This window comes from Polyodon spathula, chromosome 11 (genome assembly GCF_017654505.1).
Source record: "Polyodon spathula isolate WHYD16114869_AA chromosome 11, ASM1765450v1, whole genome shotgun sequence".
In the NCBI taxonomy this organism is placed as follows: Eukaryota; Metazoa; Chordata; class Actinopteri; order Acipenseriformes; family Polyodontidae; genus Polyodon; species Polyodon spathula.
This window is the reverse complement of record NC_054544.1, coordinates 21886301-21907886: the sequence shown is the minus strand read 5'-3', so window position 1 is coordinate 21907886 and position 21586 is coordinate 21886301. Positions and strand designations below refer to the sequence as shown.

General features: G+C 38.6%; 1 protein-coding gene across 14 annotated transcripts in view; it reads left to right on the top strand.

Annotated features, from left to right (window-relative positions):
* adarb1b (adenosine deaminase RNA specific B1b) overlaps positions 1-21586 on the top strand; it is a 161441-nt gene that overhangs the window by 103503 nt on the left and 36352 nt on the right. The window contains exon 1 of one of the 14 annotated variants that reach the window (XM_041263469.1): positions 11973-12248. The exons of 11 other annotated variants lie outside the window; for them this stretch is intronic. In XM_041263469.1, coding sequence (XP_041119403.1) covers positions 12149-12248 — 100 coding nt within the window. In that variant the 5' untranslated portion in view covers positions 11973-12148. Of the gene's footprint in view, positions 1-11972; positions 12249-21586 lie in introns of those variants that run through there. 2 more of the 14 variants (XM_041263468.1, XM_041263467.1) reach the window with 2 other exon arrangements.

The window sequence follows — 21586 nt, the reverse complement described above, 5'->3', positions numbered from 1 at the left end:
ACTGATGTTCCTGCTTCGTGGCAGGTGAGATCGTAGACTGCAAGCTCCTACCTCCCTGTAAGGTAGACAGATGCAATTTGACTAATAACGAGTTAGTTATTTTTCTGGTAATTTACAAATGCACATTTCTGACATAATCGCTGTGCAGCACGATAGATCCTCTGCAGTTTATTAACAAGGTTCATTGTAGTTTGTAATTCAGATTTAGACATTAAAATGGTAAATAATAGCATTGCAGAAAATACACACTGTAATAAAATGTTGTTACTCTAGTAGATGCCATTATCATATATTCTTTTAATTGGCTTACATATGTTTCTGTATTCACTGTAAACAAAGTTCTATTTTTACTGTTTTGTGTTGCTCCATAATAGGACATTGAAGCATATTTTTATTGCATTGCTTATGCCATGGGACTATATCTTCAGAGAGGGCAAGGTAGCCCAGTGCATAGCTGGAAGCTGTGCACAAGCCCACGCACTTAAGCCATGCATCTTGACTACAAAAGAACCAATGCAGTATAGGGCTGGGACGATACTGTGTCTTTTTTTTTTTTGTTGTTGTTTTTTTTTTTTTGGGGGGGGGGGGGGTACTATCGATGCATCGTTTTCATAAAGATCCAATGCATCGTTTTTTCATAACGCAAAAGAAACGTGTAAATAATAAGTAACTTATTTTCATCAAATCTAACCTCGAAAATTAAACATTTCTCCAGTTGAACTTAAAACTACACATTTCTAATTATTTACGTCTATTCACACTGTCAGCGAGGTTCCCCAAAAAAGGTAATAAACTATTACAAATGTTACTGCCTTACTTTAAGACGGGGAACAGGGAACACAAGTCCAACGTAACAAAGTCTGGGCTCTTTTCAGAGCTTATTCAGAAATATTATGACATCCATATTCTCCGGTTTCAAAGAACAACAGAGTTTGTTCACAACCATCCCTGCTTTGCTGAAAACATGCTCGCTGGGGACCAGTGTTGCATGGATACTTAACATGCTCTTTGCCAAGGCTGCTAGATTAGGAAAGCGTGTCTGGTTATCTTTCCACCAAATCAGGAGATATTCGTTGATGTTTAATGTAGTTTCATAAGCATAAATCGTCATCTCTTGTTGGATTAAGGTTCCCTTGGAAGTAGTGTGTGCTTGTTGCAGTCCACGAAGTAACAATTCCATTGCTTGTTCGGTCTTCGTTTTCTTTTTAACCGGTAAGTCCTCTGTGCTGCACTCACTTGGACAGGCACGATTTCCATCATTTCCGAAGTTGTCCTCCACCAGCCTCACTAGTTTGGAAGACAGTGCTTCAAACACGTGGGCTTTGGCCTGTTCAGATAGGAAATAACACACTAGCTTATCTCTCACACTCTGTGTAACTGGAATTAGCAAATCAGTTGAATTTGAAGAGGACGTGTCTCCTGTTCATCGGGAACTTCAGTCAGTCTGTGTTTTATCCGTGTTGCAAGTGGGTACAAAGAACTAGCCGTAATGTTTTTCTCTGAGCTCAAAAATACTGTAGCCAGTTCGAATGGCTGTAGTAGAGGTAGTATCTCAGCCATTATCTTCCACTGCTCAGTCACGAGATCTAACGTAGCTGCGTCAGACTTTTTGGTCAATCTGGGTTTGACAAAACAGCAATAACTGGCCATTTTAATTCAAGAAAGCGTTAACATATAGCAAACCGTGTTCCATCCTGTTTGTACCTCCTGTATTTACTTAAGTGGTGCTGTTTCTGTGTTCAGAATTTCTGTTTGTTTCCTATTTAAAGCACTTGTTGCCATCTTATTTTTAAAAAAATGTGCAACCAGTCTCCTTGCTGCTGCCACTAACGTATGGACTTGTCGTACATCCTTCAAGCTTTTCTGAATGCAGAGATTGATATTGTGCCCTGCACACTTGCCTGTTGCTTGTTTGAAGGACTTTTTTTTTTTTAAATAAAATGTAAATCAGATATGTTACCATTGCTATTTCTGAAACCTAAAAAAGTCCTAATGTAACCCTTTTATAGTTTGTACTGCAGAAGGTTGTGTAAAGTACGCTTTTCAGAACATAACTCGTTTTCATTGCTTTGTTGTATATTGCTGGATCTGAGAAGTATTTCACAGTGATATAACAGGTACGTAATTGCAGTTTGGTAATTAGTCCACTCGTACATTGTTTCCATGACTTACACTACTGAAAGCTTCTTTAAATCCCAGCTCTATTGCCTATAAACTTTATAGCAGACAGGAAAATGAGACACCATAGAAGCCAAAATTTCTGTTATCTTGTCATGTTTCCAGTACCTCTTTACACAGAGAGTGAGGGTATAGAATATGATACCTAGTCATGTTGTTCACCCAACTTGACAACATTTTGAGAGAAATCAGCTGCTTGGAATGGGATGAGTTTAGGTTGGCTGTACATTTTCCAAGAACATAATAACATTTGCGAGCAGGAGGAGACCATTTGGCCAATCTAAGCTTGTCTGGTTCCTAGTTGCTGATTGATTTCAAACATTTGTCAAGTTGGGTCTTAAACTATCCAAGTGATTCAGCTTCAACTGCACGACTAGATAAGCCATTCCATACCCTCACCACACCTTCCCTCTAACCTAATTTCTCCACTAAATTTCCAACTATGTGCTGCACTTAAAGTATTAGTTCTGGTTAACTATGTAAATTCTTTTTAAGATTGTAAAGATTGCAATCCTGTCACCCTAAGTCTTTATTCAAGGCTAAATTATATTTAGTTATTTCAGCCTGTCTTCGTAAATCAGTCCTTTAAGCCCTGGGATTAGTCTTTTTGATTTAATGTCCCTGTGTATTGCCTAGACTGTAAGGAGACCACTGTCAGACCACTTATTGGCTTTTGACAGAAAAGAAAATAACTTGATCTGACCTTGTTTTGTTATACCATGAAATCACATTGAAAAATGTTGAGGTGGTCTAGCTAATTTAACTGTTGATTTGAAAAGCAGTATCAACGTGCATGCGGTTACTGAAATAAAGGGTATAGTAGGGACATGTAGCTCCTGACTGTGCCCACTAGGTGGCACTATTTCACCTCACTTTTCTGTGTTCATCATAATTACATACTAATGCAAACAAAAAGTGTACGGATCGCAGCAGTATGTAAGTATTTATTTAATATGTGAAGTACTGTATGATGTGCAAACAAATTCCCAGTTTTTCTGGTAAATATCAGAGTTAATATTAGGTACAAAAAGGTAGCTTATCTACTTGTATCAGTTTTGAGTGTTAATAACTGTCAGTGACAGTGTAAAGCTGGATAACCTGTATCACTAAACGGCTTGTATAACAAATTCATTTACATAAACTTATCTACAACATGTGAAGTCGCGCATTTTCTAGATACAACTCGCATTCTTAAATTGAGGGGGGGCATCAGTAAAGATAAAGGGCTTTGATATATTTAGCCCAATCCCAGCAGCTCTGTTTACATGTCAGGTTGCTTTCTGGGATTGTTGTTCTGTACCTCAGGGGTTAGTCCTGCTCCAGTATAAAAAACACCTCTTCATTAGAAGTGGCTGGAAAGCCTCTTGATTACTAAGTGTTGTTGCAAGCCTGGTGTCCACCACAAGATGCCACTATAGAACAAAAAAAAAATAATCATAGCAAGTACAATAACTCAATTTTCACAGAGAAACTGTATGACATGGATTTGTATTCAAACAATATAAAATATGCCTTTTTCGACATCAGTATTGTATGCACTTGTGTGTGTATTGTCTTCACATCATTCAGAATGAAAAATGATTCATAGGGTTCTTTTAAGTACTGTTTTGAGGAATGCTTTTTAGGAATGTTTTATTAAAGCCCAATTTTGATTTATTGAATCACATTTGTAGATCCTGTTTTTAAACTGTTCCAGAATCTCAAAGAACACTATTTAATCCAAACTCCTTTTAAAAACCATTCTTTAAACAGTCCTTAACAATTTGGTAACACTTTAGTTTAGGGATCTGATATAAGTGACCATAAACAATCTATTAACATGTTATTAATTATAACATAGGAAGTCCAGTGATAAAGTGTGTCAAACCAAAGCACTGCACTATACAAGTTTTTCATTGTAAATGCAACTTGGCCTTTGCAGTGACTTTGGCCAAACACTAGGTGGATCCAGATTTTAATTTCCTTTATAACACATGTACCAGTTCTATTATTTTACAGTTCCAGAATAAACATTGCTTGTAATTGTACTTCAGTAATTCCTTTTGAACAAAAGGTTGCACTCTATGAGGTCCGCTCACAATGTTGGATACAACCTGTAAAGTGTGGTTTTCTATAAGCCCCTGAGCTGTAGTAAGGTAGCTAGTAGTTTATCGATGGGATATTAACTGTATTTGCAAGGGGCAAAATAGTCAGTACATGAGTGGGTTGGCTGGGATATATTTAATCACACTGGTTTAGTGTCTTTTTTGTAATAAGAACTGCTGCTGAACTTCCTGGACAAACTTCATCAAACCCATCAGTGTTTGTTAACGGTATTGCTTCATGCAAAGTTTCCATACAGGGGCAATTGCTGTGGAATGAAGCAGGGATTTCTTCCTTTTTTTTTTTTTTTAATTGACGGCGATACTAGTGATCCATTCAGAAATTGTGCCTTTCCCTCAGCATTGTGATGACTGAAATGTGTACAGTAATTACACTATTTTAATTACTCCATGACTGAAGTCAGAACTTTGAACTAAATTGTGGAATTTGTTTTTCAAATGTTTGGGCATCAGTAATTGATTTTGTATTTTTGTTAAACATAACCATAATCTTTTGAGATCCAACTGTGGTTAACTAATATTCACTACCAAAATATGCCAGTAAGTTATGTAATTGTTCCTATCTTAAAATAGAGCACAACTTTTTTATAACTGGTTATTCTTACTCTTAAATTTACTTTAACATGTTCCCATTCCATATCATCACCACTCTGTATGTGAAAAAGTGTCTCCTTCCCTCTGTCCTAAATCTGTCTCTACTAAATTTTGAAAGTGTGTCTTCTGGTCCTGGTTTTTGTAGTACTGTCTGATCTCAAAACTTAAAGGATCCAAGGGTTTCTGCCTCAACAACATGACTAGGTAACTCATTCCATACCCTCCCCACTCTGTGTGAAGAGGTGTCTCCTTCCTTCTCACCTTGGTCCAGGCCATTTAATTTCCAACTATATCCTCTGGTCCTGGTTTCGGTGCTGTGCTTAAGGTATTGGTTAGGCTTAACTTTGTCAACTCCTTTTAAGATTGTAAAAACACCAATCATGGTTGTACAACAGAAGATTTACAAACTGAATACAATCAATTCTGTTTATATTGTTTAAATGAAAGTATACAATTTAGGTTATTTCAGCCAATCAATCAATCTTTATTTTATATAGCGCCTTTCATAGTGGACCATCATCACAAAGCGCTTTACAAATGCAATAACAACAAGAAAATCCATAATTATTTAAATACAGAGAAATACATAATACATGATAGTAGCATAATACATGAAATAGTAGCAGCAACACAGCAGCTAATAGCAGATATCAGGCTTAAAGTGCATAGAAAGCAAGAGAGAACAGGTGGGTCTTGAGAGTTGATTTAAAGCGAGTGATGGTGGAAGCATCACACACCAAAGCTTTGAGAGAGTTCCAAAGAGTCGGAGCCATGAAGTTAAACAACCGTTCTACAAGTGTGGTGCACTTTTGCTTGGGGATAACAAGCAAACTAGAGTAAGAGGACTTCAGCTTGCGGGCAGGGAATAGTGGATCAGCAATTTGAGGAGGTACTTGGGACCTGTGTGATGAAGGGCATTGTAGGTGAGCAGGAGAGTTTTGAAAATAATCCTGAACTTTACTGGTAGCCAGTAAAGATGGGAGGTGATGTGATCTCATTTTTTACATCTAGTAAGGATCCTGGCATTCTGAACTAGCTACAGTCTGTTTATGGTGCGTGCCGGGAGACCACCATATAGAGAGTTGCAGTAGTCGAGTCAAGAGGAGACAAATGCGTGACAAACTATCTCCACATCCGGAGGGAAAAGGTAGGGACGGACTGAGGGCACACGCTTGTAGCTCGCAAAATGGTCAGTCCAGATCTCTCTGTGAACCGTTAGTCCAGACGACCTCCACTTCCTGTCAAGCTTGCGGCAGGCAGACTTAAGCACTCGAAGTTCGAGGGTGTACCATGGGCAGCTGACGGTTCTGGTTGTGAGCGGATGTTAAAGTCACCTAGGAGTAGGATTTTGTTAGTGGAAGTGCAGACGAGGGAGAGGAATTCTAAAAACTCAGTTGCTCGTAGTTGAATTGCAGAGAACAGCAAGTGTGAGGGACATGGCAGAGGGGAGCTTGATGGCGAGATGCTCAAATGAAGAAAAGGCTGACTAAGAAAGAACTGAGGAAGTGAGCACAGAATTTTCAGTAACAGCAGTGCCCCCGCCACGGCCAGTGAGGTGGGGTTTGTCAAAGAGGGAATAGCCCTTTGGGGTGGCTAAATGCACAAAGTGCATGTCATTTAAGAGTGCTAGCTTTCAGCTAGACAGAGAAGATCAAGATTGGTATCGGTTATAAGTTCGCTGAGAGCAGAGATTTGTTAGTCAGAGAGCGACAATTGAAAAAGGAGATTTTCAAGTTTGTAGCAGGCAATGTAGGGAGAGAAGGAGTTAGTAAGGGTATGTGCAGCAGGTACTTACCAGTGTTCATTCTAAGAGTGGAGAATGAGTGAGTGAGCTTTGTCCAAGGGATCCAGATGTTAGTTGTCAAAGTAGGAATGAGGCCTCTAGTAGCCATTGGGAGGGATTTGAAAAAGGTCCTTGCTCCATCTGTCCTCGCTCTGACTGCCACAGCTCAGGCTGCCCTTGGACGTGTGGCCCTTCAATGGCTGGTGCTTAGAAAGGTTAGCGTTCAAAGACACTGATTGCCAATTTATACTATCCTGTAGGCCTGGAGCCGTATATTTTTTCTAATCAACCTCCCAATGCAGCACAGCCCAGCACACAAGGGAAATCTAAATTATTATTTATTTATTTTTTAACTTTTTTTTTATTTAGTCGTCACCAAATTATTTTTATTGTTTTTTCTCCCCAGTTTAGTGGTGTCCAGTTATTAATTTTAGGCTCAGCTCACCGCTACTACCCCTGTGCTGACTCAGGAGGGACTAAGACAATCACATGCTGTCCTCCGAAGCGTATGCCATTAACCGCCTGCTTCTTTACACTCTTCAGACTCACCATGCAGCCACCCAGAGCTACAGTGTCGGAGGACAATGCAGCCCTGGGCAGCTTACCCGCAGGTGCCCGGCCAGACCACAAGGGTCATTGGTGTACGGTGAGCCGAGGGTACCCTTGCCAACCTAGCCCTCCCACCTCCCGGGCGGCGCACGACCAATTGTGCGCCGCCCCCTGGGAGCTCCCGTCCTCGGTTGGCAAAGGAGTAGCCTGGACTTGAACCAACAACACCCAGGCTATAGAGTGCATCCTGCACTCCACGCGGAGCGCCTTTACTGGATGCACCACTCGGGAGCCCCTAAATTAGTATTTTTAAGTGCAGTCTGGTTACCTTAGCAATCAACGATTTAAACTATTAAATTATCTGTAATTCACTTACCTATTTCTATTTTGTTTTTCGCAAGCAGCTGAAAACACACGCATGTCTGCATTTGCACTCTCAAAATAATCAATGAGACGTTCCCTGTTAGGGTTAGGGTTAGGGTAATAAAGCATCCAGCTTCCATCTATGGAGGAGCTGTTCCATTTTCAGTAAGTACTGTATATCTCACTTCTCCATTCTTGTATATATGGAGATTAGTTAAATTTCTAGTACTTTGTGGCTACCAGAGACACAACACTGATAATGATATTGCCAATAACTCCTGTTTCTTTAAATTCTCACTTACACCTAAAGAAGAATGTTATTTTATAGCATAGTTCATGTCATAGTTTATATCTGATATACAATATCAAATCTCTAATCACTATTACATTGATCACAGTGGCAAAAACATTATCTTTCAATAACCATACCTAATTGATGCTAGACTGTGTGTGTATGTATTTATTTTAGTTGCCTTTGACAAGAGAAACTGACCACCCATAGAAAAAGCTTTCCTTTTTTTTTTGGTTTGCCCAAACTGATTTAAAGTTGGCTTAGATAGAGATCTTGGTTCTACAAAACCCTGCATATATTAAACAATCAACTGAAATGACTGGCTTAAAGTGAACATGTCCAGGGTATTCTGTTACAAAGAAGGATTTATCATGCTTTGGGCGATGTTAATTATGCTTTTAAATTAAGCTACCAGAATCTTACTCAGGACATTGTTTGTTATAAATTAGCTGTAATAAAGAACCCAAATCCTCCATTATACTTCATGTGCCATTCACAGCTCACATGTTTCATGCAATTAGGTCATCGCCTGCCTTGATGTGGTTTTTTATAAATGTTGTTATTTTAGTAAAAGACTGAAGTTTTATTTATAATTGCAGTCTTTGTTTTTATTGAATAATTGGCAGCATAATTTGTTAAAACTGTTTTTTGTTTGCAAATGCAGGCCTCATTTTAAATCTGAAACGTGTACTTTTAGACAGTGTTGAATTTAGGTCAAATAAATATGAACACTACATTTTCCTGACCACGCTCAGTCCTGGGTTTCTGTCAAGCAAAGACAGTTCTGCAAAATTGTACCACATTGTGTGATGGTTTTGTGGTGTGTACTAATGTCCACTAGGGGGTAAACCTGAGCCAGATTCAAACCCAGTCCTCTAGCGGGAAACGGCAAAAGAAGCTGGCAAATTAGCTCACTGCTCCATTAGGGGTGTAAAGATTGATCATGTATCAGCCAATCGTAATACTTTCATTGCATGATATGCCAATAGAGGTATGTATTGTTTGTATCGTGTTACAAGACCAAAAGCACAACAAAGCTTACAGGCATTCACCGAATGGTTCTTGGCTTTAGAATAAGTGTGTTTTTATGGTTGGTATGAATACATACCCTCCTTATATCCATTTCATTTTAGCTTTTTAACAAAGCAGTCCATTGTTAAGTTACCATTGGATCTTATCAGGCATCATAGAAGTTGTCAGCCAGGACAATAACATGTATTCTATCGTATATTGTGACAGCGTTTGCACCCTTATGCTCCACCTTGCCCTCACTAAGTGTCCAGTCTTAATGCTTTTATTTCCTGAAGAAAAAAGTTAAATGGAAATAAGTTGTGTGACCGATGCATGTGATGGGTATTAAAGTACTGTTATTTTTTTAGGCGACTTGCATTATATTTTGGTTGAGTTACCAATTTCAGTGCGCTGTCACTTACACCTACCCACTGCTGTTTTAATCCCAAATGACATGGGGTTCAGTATAAATTAAATACTATGGTATGCCTTGGGTGACCCAGACATATCTAAGGCCAACAGAGTGGAAAGAACCTTATGCTACTCCACTCCCTCCCAAGCAGCTATGATTTCTTTTGAAAAAAAGTAGCAAATGCAGAGTAGAGATTCAAACTCTTTATCGTTTGGATCAAATTGGAATGATTGTTGAAAGCAGAAAAATATTTAGATGCTTCAGTTTTTTGAGTTCCGTCAGGGTTCCAATTTTAAATTTACAGGTCCAGGAACCCCCCCCCCCCCCCCCCCCCCCCAAAAAAAAAAAAACCCTGTAACCATTGTTTATATTATAGAGGTGTTATTCTTTTGTGCGAATCGCAACTTTATGCCGCTGATGTTTCTTGACGTGACAAACCGCAATGCAGATGGATTATATTGCTAAGTATACTGCGTATCATTTAAAACACTATTTACAAAACATTGATATTCACAAAACACTAAATATTTAAGAGGGAAGTAACTTTGATCTATGGTTTTACTTATACAAGGCGTTTTTATTAGAGGAATTTCAAAAGGGCTTCACAAAACAGCAGGTGTGAAGAATGCAATTCTTAGCACCCAGCTCGTCTGTAGGAAGGGATCAGCTCTGTACTGCCTCATATCTTCCAATAGGTTTGGGTAGCTACAATGTAAAGAAAATGTAAACATTTGTTTCATCATACATCATGAAGACCCAAGACATAAGGTAGGGGCGATGTGCGGCTGAAGGAAAACAAACTTGCCCCGAAGGCTCCTTCGTTATAACCATGTGTCATGGTTATTCATGACCTATCCTCAAGCTCTTCACTCCTGGTACTAAAACTGCTTGTGTTTTATTTGAGGCTGCTTTCTTTTGACTTTTGCTGAGGTTTCTTTCAACCCCTCCCCATATGGGTCTTGATTGGATATGCACTTAACCAGTAGACATGTATTAGCACTTTCTTATCTCGTGCACAAGGAAAACCAATTTCACCCTCAATAAGTTACAGTATGTATGTGCATATGTACTATACATATATAAATAATAAGTTAGGTAACTTCTTTTTTTTTGAATATCTGTGTACAGTAAAATAGTATTGTGCAGTACTGTGCCATGGTAGGCTATTCAGAGCATGTCAGATGCTTATGTTTGGGATGATTTGCCATGTCGATCCACCTATTCCCACTGTGGAGGAAGTTAATTTTAAAAAGTAGTCTATTACAGTTACAAGATTGAAAAAAATGCAACTCATTACAGTTTAAAAAGAGTTAGTTCTCAAGCACAGTTTACATCTTTACAGAGGTTTTCTTTTTCAGCCACTAAATACAAGAAATAGGTATCTGTCACACTTATTTCTGATTTATCTACAATAAAGTTGTTATAAAGGACTTACGAAGTAAAAGGCAACTGCAAATACCATTAGCACTCAAACTGACCAATTTGTCTTCAGATTTTACTATTTTTATTTTTAGTACCTCTATATACTGCTTGTCAGTAAATCCTGCAGAGACCAGTTCACTTATTTTTTTTTCTCTACCCCTACATGCTGTGAAACATATGCACTGCATAAAAAATGCCTAGATATATTGACGTCTTGCCATTACGCTTTTTGCTACTGGATCATATATACCGTACTTACCAGTGTGAAAAACAAATTGTTTAATTTCATGTTCTGCAATGGAATATTGTGATATGAAAAGGAAGATTGGTGGGATGCTGTCTCCATCTTAACGCAGTGCTCCTGGGGTCTGCTTTTCCCATTACTGCCAGGAATAAGTTCCTTTAAAAAATGAGAGCATGTCTTGCTCTGTAGTCAGATCAGTCATCAGCGTTTCCCCCCGCTTCTGTCTGAACCAGTATTCACAGGAAAAAGATTTAGAACAGGGCCCACAAGGGAGGTAGAGACAACAAAATTAATTGGAACCACCCTGTGAGAAGGGATCACTCAGTCCTGTTTTGTTTAATAGGTTACAATAGTCAGATTTTAATAGGCAGACACTGATAGAATTAAAGTCAGTTAGGGGAACTGTTCTGCACTGTTTCTGTACTCCTCTCTCTCCCAGTCTGGGTGTATGTAAAGGGAGAATTTTGATATTTCTACTGTTAAACTGATGCAAAACCAACAGCTTTGTCATCTGTATGAGATTTTCAGTCTTTCTGCTGCGTGCACGTTTCAAGAGGATTGTTAACTCTAGGGTTAAACGTTTTTAAGGCTCAAGGAGATGATTGTCATCTTAAAGGAGTGTTACTGTGAGCTTGCATTTGTCTGCTTTTGCTGTTAACCAGCTTGCAAAGTTGGTTTCGGACCTGCATAAGTGTCTCTTCGGGGGAGGAGAGAAAAGGTTTCCCAGTATCTGAAGGAATGTCCGAGTGCCTTGGGTTTAATAGATATTGTTGTTTGTGGCAGATCAAGCACTAAGGTGAACTGTGCGCAGTGTCTCATTGGTTGCAGGCAAGGAGTTGTGTCACGGTATAATATGCTGAATTAAGGAGCTCCTTGCTTCAGCAAGTTGTTGGACACCATGTAGGGTTAACTGTCACAGGCGGCTCTCTTCACAGATGGCAAGCATGAAATGAAATACTAATACACCGAATGAATGCATCAGATAGCAGCATTGCCCTCCTTTTTAACTAGGTCCCTGCTCTATTCTGAAGTTGTCAGTTGGAGCTGGCCAATGCTGAGCATGCTGCCTTCTCCTTGCCTCTGTGAGCCGGCTGCTGGCAATGGGCAGTGTAGAGAGAGGGAGTGTTAGTGTGCCGGTGTGAGATAGCACTGTGCTGAGCCCAAGCCAGCAGCAATACACGCAGCTAAGGGGGGCTGAATGGCTCTCTGCCTGGACGGAGCAACCAACATGGGGGCCTTCTACTGCCTGGTCAGGCGACGGTTCAAGCGGAGACGCAAGAAGCGGTCAGAGCGCAAAGGTACCCCTTTATTCAGATGTGCCTCTGTTTGTGATTAATCTCAGTACTGACCTGTGCAAGTCAAATGCTTTAAGTAAAATAATGGCTAATAAAGTGACTAAGATGCAGTTTATTTTTTATAACAAATGTGCAGATTAATTTTAGCAAATGTGCAGATTAATTTTAACAAATGTGCAGATTAATTTCAACAAATGTCCTTTGTCAGCCTGTATCTCATTTTGTAAATGTGGTGTGTTTTTTTTTTTTTTTTTTTTTTTTTATATAGGTCTTTCATAATTTGTGTAGCACCAATGTGATCTGCTATCTCTCGTGTTTTTATTTTGTCAGATGACTCTATTTTCATAAGCATGATTAGAATTGTAGTAAAAAAGAATGTAGCTAGTTCTAGCTCTTCCTATTTAGTTCTATTGATGTGACTGCCTGTAAATTTGTTCCTCATATTAAAACACTTTAATACCCCCAACTAGTATATGGGTGAATATGAGATATCATAGAACAGTAAGTTTTTTTTCCCCTCACACTCTCCTGTATTGATAGGGCTTCAGATTTGGTAAATGTGTATATAAAGGAAAATGGCTGAATTTTGTTATAAACTTTAAAACATTTGTCTAGTTACTTTAATTTTGTATCATTTCTTTTTGGTTAAATAAAGCTAACACCATTATATCATCCCCCCCCCCCCCCCCCCAATGCTGTGGTAGAATAGCAAAATGAGATCAGATTGTTTAACAAGGAAGTGTGAGATTGCACAGCCATGTAACTAGAGGTGTACAGCAACTATACACGAATGTCACGATACAGTACGTTGACGGTACTGTGTGATGCACAATAAGATCAAATGATCATTTAATCAACTTGTTTATTAAAAGAAAAAAATCTGAATGTGATAGAGTATGTATTTATACCAACTATAAAACACACTTACTCATCATTCAAGAATCTTTTAGTGAACTGCAATACCAATACAAGCTGTACGACATATCATGTCTACATGTACTGTACCAGTGATAATGTGTAAAGGCATAATAATGTTAGAATATTATTCCCAAAGACACGTGGTGGAGGTTCTCGCACATTTATTTTAGATATTTATAAAAAAAAAACTTGCTTAAACTTGCTGTGGACAAGATCTTGAGCTTCTTATTCAATGAAGGTTTTTCACCTGATGATTGAGTAATGTGTGTTGATTACCAATTTGGGAACTACTTGTATGCCAACAGGATGGCTGCAGGCTGTTGGCGTTATGCATCCTCTAATTTAAAAGTAGGGTTTATATAGACCCATGATATAAAAGGGATGCTCAATGAAAAGTTCACTTGAATGAAGTATTCAGAATCCTCTAATTTTTTGTTTGTTTTGTAAAACCTTCTTGAGCCCTGAATTCAGCAAGCGCCGACTGACGTACTGTCTCCATGCTTTCTGACTTGTGATACACTAATGAAGGCTATACTATGGGAACGGTTTGCCTGAATTGTATAAAACATCCTTTTAGAAATCGCCAGAGGAGAGAATTATTTTGCTGTGTGCCTTTCTTCAGCATTCTCATTTTACACACAGTCAATAAAACAACATCAAGATGACAAGCAGCCATAGTCTGATTCACACAGATATCAAGTCTTTCTTTTGAGTTACTGTACTTATTATTGTAGGAAGAATGTTCAGTGTTAAATTTGAATACTGTAGTAATTAACGAATGGAATAGAACTGTATTTTTGTAGTTGAATAAACTGTTACATAATGGCCTTATTTCTGTGGTAAATGGGTAGAAGGCACACCAATCCATAAGCTATGTTTCCACACTGCAGGAGCATGCCTGGATTAGCTATTGTTGAATGGCGATTGTGAGCCAATTATGAACAGCAATTGTATCCACTGAAAGTAAGAAGTACATTTATTAACTAATTAGAAATCAGCATAGATCATTTTTATTTGTATTCTTTATAATTAGAATTATACAACAAGCAGTGAATAACGTTTTCATAATTGGTGATCCCGAGTGAATATTTGTATTGCTGGCTCTCATTTTGGAATCTGTCTTGCATTCATTCAAATCGAACAACAGAATGACTGGGCGAATCGCATTGTTCCAGATTACACCCTGTTGCTAAGCAGATGCCAAGCTTGATCAAATGAAAGTAATTCTCTGATATCCGCTGTTTAAATAAAAATAAATATATATATATATATATATATATATATATATATATATATATATATATATATATATATATATATATATAAAACACATTGAACTGAAAACACCTGTGGTTATTTCAGCCATGAGGATAGCAGCACAAAAAATGGGTCAACCCCTTTGGGGGCTTGTGGGTTATTCAGCTATCCTACATTACTCTATGAATACTGAACACAGCAACACTAGCGTGGTTCTTGTGAGCACTGCAGCGGGTTGTGTAACACTGAGATCTTCACGTTTAGGATGTCTTTTCCTCACTCAAGAATGAACAGGGTTCATGGCAGTGAAAACGCAGCTTTAGTTTTAGTTTAATTTCTTATCTCCATGACTGACTTGTGGTGGTGTAGAGAAATTGCTCTGTCTCTGGGCTAATGATATTAGATATTACAATTTAAAATAAATGAGTACCATAGGTAATAGAGCATCGGAACCAGAATAACAGATATTGTACATGTTTAATTACAATATTGGTCTGACGGTACTGTGACATTCTGGTTTCTAAAGAGCAGGTGGGACCAGCAGAGTTTAAAAGTCACATTCTCACATGATTTGAATGGAGTGAGGAAGTAGAACATGCATGCAAGTACCTGCAAGAAGGATTATCCAAACAACCTCGGAGACCAATGTAAAGTGTTATAACTCAAAACTGGAGTAACAGAGCCACTCGGCGTGAACAAGGTGAAGACAGAAACAAATCTAACAGATTTAAAATGTACAGTAACTTTTAAATGAACTCTGTGACACATGTACACTGGACGTTGTGCATTCGTATCAGATTTTTTACCAGTTACTGGGTTCAATTCAGGTACTTTTTCAAGTGGAAAACATAATCCCTCCTATTTAGGCTTTACACTTGGAGAGCTTACTGTACACAGTATGGTACTAATGGGAATTGATCACCACAGTGTCTTTGCATGTTTAAAATGTAAGTGTGTGTAACAAACTTTAAAAACCTAAAAGGTCTTGATTCTGTAAATAAATGAATAAACAATTAACATAAAGTCAAAGCTTTAACAAATGACATGTGAAATTGATTAGTCAGAAGTTTAAGTTCTTTTTTATTTCTGATAGTTTTTTTAAATTTTTTTTTTATTCTCCTCCTTGGTGTTATAGAACACCCTGCAGTGTTTACAAGACACACATTATGTTACATTTGCTGTGTCCTGTGTTATCAGTTTTATTTTAAACATATATCAGACTCTTTGTAAATGTTTAAATCAACTGGCCAGTACATCAACATTCACTCTGGAGTGATCCACAGTAGAAATAAATAATGTATCTTTTAAGGATCGCAGTGTAGTCCAGGTCATGTTCCCTCCTGCAACAGGGTGGCTTGTGGGTATCCATTTCACATTTAGTGAACTTCCTTTTTTTCCTTTTTAAAAAAAAAAAAAAAAAAAAAAAAGTCTTGATTAAAAGATTATGTCTCTAAATTATAATTAATATTCTAAAAATAACTGTTCAAATTATTGTAGATAAAAAAAAAAAAACTCAGATATGAGGCGGATTTGATTTTCTCAGTAATCAAACTTTATTGCTGCACGTCTGTGTGTGGGATACATATATTTATAGGGAACCAGGGATGTTGCTTTAGTTTTGTTGAATTGTACTGTTTTTTTCTTTTTATTTGTATGCATTTCTTTTTATAGTTGTACTAGAGCTCTGCACTCTGCTACTCTCCAGTGTTTACACATCTCGGAAGGCTCATCATCATTAGTGTCTACAATCATTTTGTAATCTCCTTGTAATGAGAGGGCCATTAAACTGCATTTGATGCAGGCAATTAATTATAGGGCTCACGGCATACTTGTATTAAAATTATATTTTTTAGCCCTAATTGATATTTACCTCGCAGATCCCTCTGATTAGGGAAAGAGGATATATAGGAGATATTTGACCTGTTTGACCTGGCCTCTGTACCATCACACAGAATGATTTAAAGTGCTGTTTTCTGGCAACATGAGAAACACATTAAAGTGACTTTCATTTTCCTTCTGTTGCAGAACTGGTGTGTTGATCTAGTTTTCCAGTCTGCACTACAAGTGTCTACTCAGGTCATTCACCTGGTGTGAGGGTGACGTTTCAAGTACAGAACTTTAGAAATACTAAAAGAAAACAAATACATTAAATGACAAACTTTTCAACAATAAATCTTTCTCAAAGTCTTCTCAAGATTACCACTAATCAGACTCTATGAAACCAGCAGACAGGCTTCTTCACATTTCCATTGTACAGCATGTTTGCAAACCATACCTCTTAGATTATACCTCTGCTGATGCTTTGTTTTTGTTACCAATACCTCCCACTTTTAGTAACTGGGATGGCCTAAACTGGACCTTGACATAGTTTTGCATGACACAAATGAATGTACCAGATACAAACCACAGATATTCAGTGGATATTCACACTTACTGTACCCACCATGTGATGCATGTCTAGTGCAGTTAAGAAAAAATATCACAAAAAGCGAGTACAAATACCATCCACATGTCATTTTTATAAGTAGATCATCTTAAGGGTTCTTAATACAAAGTATGAATCTAAATGATGGAATTTTGATTCTTTTCTTTATACAGCTAGAGAAATTATGTTTTACAAAAACAAAAATCACTTCCAAATCAGAAGGACAAACATACCCTGCAAAGTATTTGCTGTGTCCTCTGCTTATTTAGTTAAAATAGCGATGGTCTGTTTCACCTGCAGGGTTTCTGCTGATCGTCAAGGGCGACAGGGCTATCTTGCTGCTATCAGGTGCTGCCTGAAATTCTGCTGATAAACACCACAGATCTGCAGCCAAATGGAGATATTTCCAGCTGCAGAACACTGCTATTTCACATTAGCCTTTCACACAAAACATGTCTGTGCCGGTAGCTCAAAGCTGTCTGTCAGCATTACTGCAAAATTTGGTAATTCTAAATCTTCAGGGTGTGAAATTTCAAAAATTGCATGGTTTAAATGTTAGAAAAAACTTTATTTCTCTTGCTGATATTGACATGCTTGCCTGGCAGTGAATTTAATATGCTCTGATAGTCATCTGTTTATAAACAGCATAGGCATTGGTGTGAAGAGAATTAATCCAGTTAGCGTGGAGACGAGACTTCTCTCTGGCTGGTGAACTCTACTGTAAGTGTGTTGATTAAACATTAGGATTATTAACGTTTTCATACCAATACAAATTCACACACATACACACACACACTTTTATATTATTACCAAAGAATATAATGTTTCAACATGAAAAGGAAAATTAAAGGTGTTTATCCCACTTGAGTGTATTTGCAATCTTGTATCCTATAGCATCTCCATGGGGATAACTATTGGAAGCTGTTTTGAGAATGCTAATCATTGGGAATAGATAGTAATAGCTTCAGATATAAACTACAGAATATATTCAATTGCATTCTGGTTATTAACACATGGTGTGGTCGATTTGATTGAATTAGAAGCGGTTTTTTTCCCTTTTCACCCTTCTCCTTGCGTAATAACTGAAAAATGCACATGGCTTGGTTACCTTCTCCGCCCTCAGTCTGTTTTACTGCCAGCATACCCTTGGTGTCATTAGCCTGCAGCTGACTGGGAAAGAGTGGCACAACAGGGATCTAGTGTTAAGAAGCAATTTGTCTCCTGTAAATTTCTGATTTTAGACTGGGATTGTTGCCATTTTTAGGACACAACCAGTAAATGGATTTCGTCCTACTGGGTGTTTCCCAGACTTGCCACACTGGGACTTGGCTTGTTTTATGTAGGTCCTGCATTACTGCTACAAATTTTTTATTTAAGGACGTGTTGAAAAGCGTTGATTTTCAATACATCCGATTGTCCGGATGAGCTGCTACTATGTATGATGCATAATAACATCAAAAGATGAACCTACATACAACAAGCCAGGTACTTCACATTACCCATACTATACCATGTTTTAGACTCACTGTAGTTCCCCCTTATAAATGTTTCAGTCATATAAAACTAATGGTTGTTGTGGTTTAGTTTGGTCAGCGAGAGTACCTTTAATATATTGCAATTTTAAACAATTGCATAATGTTAAAATTAGCATTTAATAAAACATGTTGTCCAAGTTAAGCACAGCTTACTAAAGATTGCTTTCAATGTTCCCTTATAAAGTAAGCCAAAAGATATAGCTTTTACATCCCCACGTGTTGCTACAACTGTTTAAATAACAAACCTGTACATTTTCTTTTCATTGTGAACACCCTGACAGGTTTTTGCACTCATAACTTTTAAAATCTGTTTCAAAGCTCAAAGGTTTGATTTGACTGCATTAGTGTAGTATTTTGTGTTTTAATATATTTTGAAGCTGATTTACCATGTTGTGTGGATGTGATGTCATCGAAAAACCGACCATTATAAGCTAGTTTTGCAATCGTAGTCTTGTAAATACTAAAATTAGACAGCCTGCTAAATCCAAGATACTAACCCTGAGCGTCCTAAAAAATTCCAGTCTCTTTTGTGTACAAGTACTTTGTTAACCATAATTGGCAATGTCTGTACAAGGTTAAGTTAGAACCAACCACTGGAAAATTAGATCTGTTTTTTCATCAGCAAACAAAATATTACATTGTGTGGTTGCAGGTTGGACTCTGTCATTGGAACGTATTTTTACAGTAAAATTTAATGTTAGCTTCAGTAGTATGTGATTAAAGGCGTCATGGACTAATAGGGAGCATAAATTAAAATAGAATGTGTGTTGTGTTGTGGTTGTTTGATATGCTGTCGCTTTGGGAACTGTTTGACACATTTACTGGTCAGTACAAGTCTGAAGTTTTACAAGTGAAGTGCAGCAGTTTTTAAAGTACTGCAAAAAGTGTAAAATCAATAGCTATACGTAGTGTTACCATCTAGTGCTTTAGTGATTCGTGGAAAGAGTCCAGGCCAATGTGAAGGAGGTGGGTGAGTGCGTGGGGGGGAGGTGGGCGTGCACTGTAGCAGTGGCACAAGGTGGCAAGGTTGTTCAGGCAAGGGTGGTGGAGCTTGGCCTTTTTTTTTCTTTTTTCTACAGGCCACTTATGACTGCCTTTGAGTTGCTGGGCATGAAGGGCAATTGGCGTGACCTCCAGTTCTCCTGAGCTGTGTGGGTATTTACTGCAGTGAGGGAATGTAATTAGACATTCTAAATTAGTTAAAAAATCGGGGGCAAAATAAAAAAAAAAATAAATACAATGTGGTGTTATAGTAGCATCTTGGTAATGTGGAGAAAACAGCTTCCTGGTTGCCATTTAAGGACGCATGACCTTGCATTTTTATGTTTGTCAGTGCTGTGCCGGCAAATTAAATCATTCTGCTCTCCTCCCAAAGTCTGCTGGGAGCTGCTTAACCTACCGTCTCCACCTCTGCTGTTATTCAGTGCAGGTTAGTGAGTGGAATCGATATAGGGTTTACATGGACAGAGAGGCACCCGGGGACCACAGCACAAATTAGAGCTGTCATATAAATTTTACAGGTCCTGCTGAAAATGTGGAAAGGGTGGCAGGCACTAAACGTCCTTGAAGAGCAGAGCAAATGATTTTTATTAGCAGTGCTGCTATCTCATTGGTGACCTACATTGCAGGTCCTAGCCACTTGCTGGAAGTTAACTCATTTCAGAGATACAGTACATAGACAGATTGATAGATAAGAGGGAGTGTGTGTGTGTGTGTGTGTGTGTGTGTGTGTTTATACATGCTGATGAAAACTCAAGGTGATGAGTTGAAATGCTGTGAATTATGTCCCTGTAACAGGATCATCAAGACAAGGATAGAGTGCAAACTCTGCCAAACAGAGTGTTGGTGTGCGAGTTATGTCTGTACTGGGGTTTTGATTTTGAAATGGACCTAATGTAGAAAGTCCATTGCAGTGTTCCTACCAGGAATTTTTAACAATGTGGTGGTGGGAGGACCGGGGGGGTGGGGGTGGAAGTGGGAGTGGGATCAGGGCCGGACGGGGAAAGAAACGGAGATCCTCACAACCCCCTGTAGGCGAGCCAGGACAAGTCATGCTCATCTTTGTGGAAGTAGTTGTCAGGATAATATTCTATATCTACGGTTGTCAGCAGGTAGGTGCAGAGTCTGTGTCATAGGTTGATGTACTCCCTAGCATGTACAGTGGCTTGCGAAAGTATTGACCCCCCCTTGGCATTTTTCCTATTTTGTTGCCTTACAACCTGGAATTAAAATTGATTTTTTGGGGGTTTGCATCATTTGATTTACACAACATGCCTACCACTTTGAAGATGCAAAATATTTTTTATTGTGAAACAAACAAGAAATAAGACAAAAAAACAGAAAACTTGAGCGTGCATAAGTATTCACCCCCCCAAAGTCAATACGTTGTAGAGCCACCTTTTGCAGCAATTACAGCTGCAAGTCTCTTGGGGTATGTATCTATAAGCTTGGCACATCTAGCCACTGGGATTTTTGCCCATTCTTCAAGGAAAAACTGCTCCAGCTCCTTCAAGTTGGATGGGTTCCGCCGGTGTACAGCAATCTTTAAGTCATACCACAGATTCTCAATTGAATTGAGGTCTGGGCTTTGACTAGGCCATTCCAAGACATTTAAATGTTTCCCCTTCAACCACTTGAGTGTTGCTTTAGCAGTATGCTTAGGGTCATTGTCCTGCTGGAAGGTGAACCTCCGTCCCAGTCTCAAATCTCTGGAAGACTGAAACAGGTTTCCCTCAAGAATTTCCCTGTATTTAGCGCCACCCGTCATTCCTTCAATTCTGACCAGTTTCCCAGTCCCTGCCGATGAAAAACATCCCCACAGCATGATGCTGCCACCACCATGCTTCACTGTGGGGATGGTGTTCTCGGGGTGATGAGAGGTGTTGGGTTTGCGCCAGACATAGCATTTTCCATGATGGCCAAAAAGCTCAATTTTAGTCTCATCTGACCAGAGTACCTTCTTCCATATGTTTGGGGAGTCTCCCACATGCCTTTTGGCGAACACCAAACGTGTTTGCTTATTTTTTTCTTTAAGCAGTGGCTTTTTTCTGGCCACTCTTCCGTAAAGCCCAGCTCTGTGGAGTGTACGGCTTAAACTGGTCCTATGGACAGATACTCCAATCTCCGCTGTGGAGCTTTGCAGCTCCTTAGGGTGATCTTTGGTCTCTTTGTTGCCTCTCTGATTAATGCCCTCCTTGCCTGATCTG